Raw genomic sequence first — 675 nt, forward strand, 5'->3', positions numbered from 1 at the left:
CCCTGGGGACACCTTGTCCGTCCTGGTGGGGAGCGGGGCTGGGGGCTCTGCTCCCCTCGGTGGCCCCAAGGATGTCCCCAAGGCCAGGCAGGGAGATGGCAAACCCCTCCCGAAACGTAATGGCTTTAAGGGGAGCCGCTGCGTGGATCTGGGCGCAGCGTGGCTGTTCGTTATCAAAACGTTTTAATTGAGTAAAGCCATCAAAGTTGGTTGTTGTGCAGCATTGGCAGTACCTTGATGTTCATGGGCAAGGATCCTGAGAGCCTCTGATGGCTCACAGCAAGGAAAAGATACTGAAAAACCTTTTTGCCGGAGCAGTTGTTACCCGTTGTAGCAACGTAGAGGCAGTTACAATTAATTTGTGATAAGTAAAGCCCTGGTTTACACCGAGTAGCTGGCGCCAGTGGCCACGGTGGCTTGTCTGGCCGAGTTTCTGAAGCCACGCTGGCCACGCTGGCACTGGGAAGCTGCGGTACGAGTCAAACCCACGCGTGGATTTGAGGGAGCAGGGAAGAGGTAACGCTGTGCTGCTGGTTGGGCTCCCAGCGGGGTGAACAGCAACACCTGTCTTACAGAGCGGAAAATGGGGAGGGGGAAGCTGACCCCGAGGCACTTTGTTCCCTCCTCAGATTCAACCGGCGCCGTCGGCAGCTCTGACATCGTCCTCCTCCTGCA

At 57.0% G+C, this 675-nt stretch overlaps 1 protein-coding gene across 1 annotated transcript in view; it reads left to right on the forward strand.

Moving 5' to 3' along the window:
• The window catches only part of MEST, a 6,822-nt gene that overhangs the window by 166 nt on the left and 5,981 nt on the right, over window positions 1–675 (forward strand). Inside the window, exon 2 of the mRNA XM_009710279.1 lies at window positions 620–672. Coding sequence (XP_009708581.1) covers window positions 620–672 — 53 coding nt within the window. The remainder of the gene's footprint in view (window positions 1–619; window positions 673–675) is intronic.

This window comes from Cariama cristata, unplaced genomic scaffold, assembly GCF_000690535.1.
Source record: "Cariama cristata isolate BGI_N322 unplaced genomic scaffold, ASM69053v1 scaffold12091, whole genome shotgun sequence".
Classification (NCBI taxonomy): domain Eukaryota; kingdom Metazoa; phylum Chordata; class Aves; order Cariamiformes; family Cariamidae; genus Cariama; species Cariama cristata.